The sequence below is a fragment of the Centruroides sculpturatus genome, unplaced genomic scaffold, assembly GCF_000671375.1.
Source record: "Centruroides sculpturatus isolate CEXI.00-Female unplaced genomic scaffold, Cexi_2.0 scaffold1155, whole genome shotgun sequence".
Classification (NCBI taxonomy): domain Eukaryota; kingdom Metazoa; phylum Arthropoda; class Arachnida; order Scorpiones; family Buthidae; genus Centruroides; species Centruroides sculpturatus.
The window spans coordinates 152,329-154,623 of NW_019385280.1; the positions used below are offsets into that span (position 1 = coordinate 152,329).

The 2,295-nt window shown below is 28.8% G+C and overlaps 1 protein-coding gene across 1 annotated transcript in view; it reads right to left on the bottom strand.

Annotated features, from left to right (window-relative positions):
* The window catches only part of LOC111637117 (voltage-dependent T-type calcium channel subunit alpha-1H-like), a 133,243-nt gene that overhangs the window by 87,859 nt on the left and 43,089 nt on the right, over positions 1 to 2,295 (bottom strand). The window contains exon 6 of the mRNA XM_023382535.1: positions 557 to 1,184. Coding sequence (XP_023238303.1) covers positions 557 to 1,184 — 628 coding nt within the window. The remainder of the gene's footprint in view (positions 1 to 556; positions 1,185 to 2,295) is intronic.

A 2,295-nucleotide genomic window follows, 5' to 3' on the forward strand; every position in this document is an offset into this window, starting at 1 on the left:
ATAGAACAATTTATCTAAAAATAGCAATTATATTTTATAATTTTAATTTAAAAATAAATTAATTAAATAGGAGAATTTTTTAAAAATAATTCGAATTATATAAATAAAGAAATAGAATATATACGAAACATGTATTATACTTTCTTGTATAATAAAATAAATAAGAGCTTATATAAAAATTATATTGATGTGGATAACAGAAGTTGACCTCTTTCTCGGTTTTCCTCAAGCAAAAATGATAAATGTTCTTGTTTATCACTACTTATACGCTAGTAATAAAATGCACATTTGAGATTAAAAAAAAACAGCATTAAAAATCCGAGTCGTAAATATTATAAAATGCTTATTTATTTAATAAATAATCAGTAAAATAAAAGTGTAAATGTATATATAAACATAGCATCATTTGTTATAACCTCTTACATTCTTTAAGTATTTAATTTTATAACCGAGAGATCAAAGTAAATGGAAGCTTACATGAAAAATGACTAGTTACGACGTCATTAATTATAGTTACAAGTGTCTAACGAGTGCTTAGTCTTACAAGACACGTTTTAAATATGAAATAAATGAAATTCTTTACCGTTTCCTTCAATTGTGAGCGTACATTCGGCGCCAGAACATCGATGTTCAGGATCAGAAACTTTGAGTACTGTCGGACGTCTTGGTGATGCTACAGGATCGATGTCCGATATTTCGGGGCTGGCACAAGGAGCTGGTGGGCTATCGCTCGTTGGTGTACCTATAGTGCAGTCTGAAGGCTCTTGTAGCTTTGGAACAAAATTTTCGTTCGAAATGATCGAATCTCTCGGTTGAGGAACATTTTCGGATATATGAACCGATTCCACTCTCTTCATGGCACTCTGTCCGGGTTGCCAAGGTGGTCTTATGCGTTTTGTTCGTAAAGATATGGCATGTGGTACTTCTTCTCTCCTCCTCTTACGTTTTGTGTGCCTATACCATCGACAGAATTTTCTTCTCGCTCTTCTCCACAAATGGGCCAAATATTTGATGATTTCTGTGTAGCAACTTGTCGGTTCTGAGGCACTGTTACTTGTCAATGTACTATTGGAATGAAATCTCGCACGTTCTAGTCTCATGCGTTCCATCTCCCTTTTCTTCGTTTCAGAGAATTGAGTAGCAATCACAACCAAACAGAGGTTGATCATAAAAAATGATCCAATCTGAAATATATAACAATATTAATTATGAAGTTTAATTACAGTATTACGATTATCTAATTAGTGAACATTTAAATTACAATAATAGCAATAGCACATTAAATGTACAGAGTATAGTCTCCGTTATTTGCACGAAATTCAACAATTCTGTGTATTAAACCAGAAGAAACTCGTGTATTTTTGACTACTTGAATGAGATCGAAATTTATCCTTTAAATGGTTAACTAACTTTTGAAACACCCGAATTATTAAAGATAAAACTCAAAATTTTAAGATTTTTAAGCAATTTGACTAAAACAAGTAGTTTATGGTACGATTTTTTAAATCTTGTAATATTTTTACAATTTAAATTAAATATAAATTTTAAAGAAAATTAATAATGATACATTTTCCAGAAGTTAAATAAATTTAAATGTTAAAAACCTGTAAACTTTGAAAGCAATATAAACGACTTATTTGCATATTTAATATATTGTATGTTAATTAAATATGTCGTACAGAATGAACCGCACTTGAATATAAAGTATTTTCTTTACAAGTTTAAAAAGTATATAAGCTTTAAGTAAGAAAGTCCACAAATAAAATCAAAGGTTTTGTTTTATATATAAGGAATATTTTAAAGAAAATTTTGATTTCTTCTGGATTTAATTGAAATATTCCTTTAGACACCAGTCTGGGTTTTTGATGTATTGTAGAATCAGTTTTAATCTAATTCTAATACAAAAAAAGTACTGAAATTGAATAAAAATACTTATAATTTGAGTTATAGTTTAAATATTCACTAAAATAAAGTAATTATTTTATTTAAAATAGAATAAAATTACATATAATAAGCATTTTTCTCAGCAATTGCATAGAAAGTATATAGAATATGCTATCTGTCCGCCTGACCTTCCTTAATCTCAAGAACGGAGTTAGATAAATGAAATTCAAGGGCAGGAATGAAAATATTAGGGACCGGAGACCCCGATTTACTATACAGGAACTTCCAGTCTAGACCAGAAATTACGTGATTTTTAAAATTAAAATATATATTAACACTTGCAGCCCGGCATTATCACGATAAATAACGGATTTTTTCAAATTAATTTTAACGCAAAAAAAAAAAAAAAAA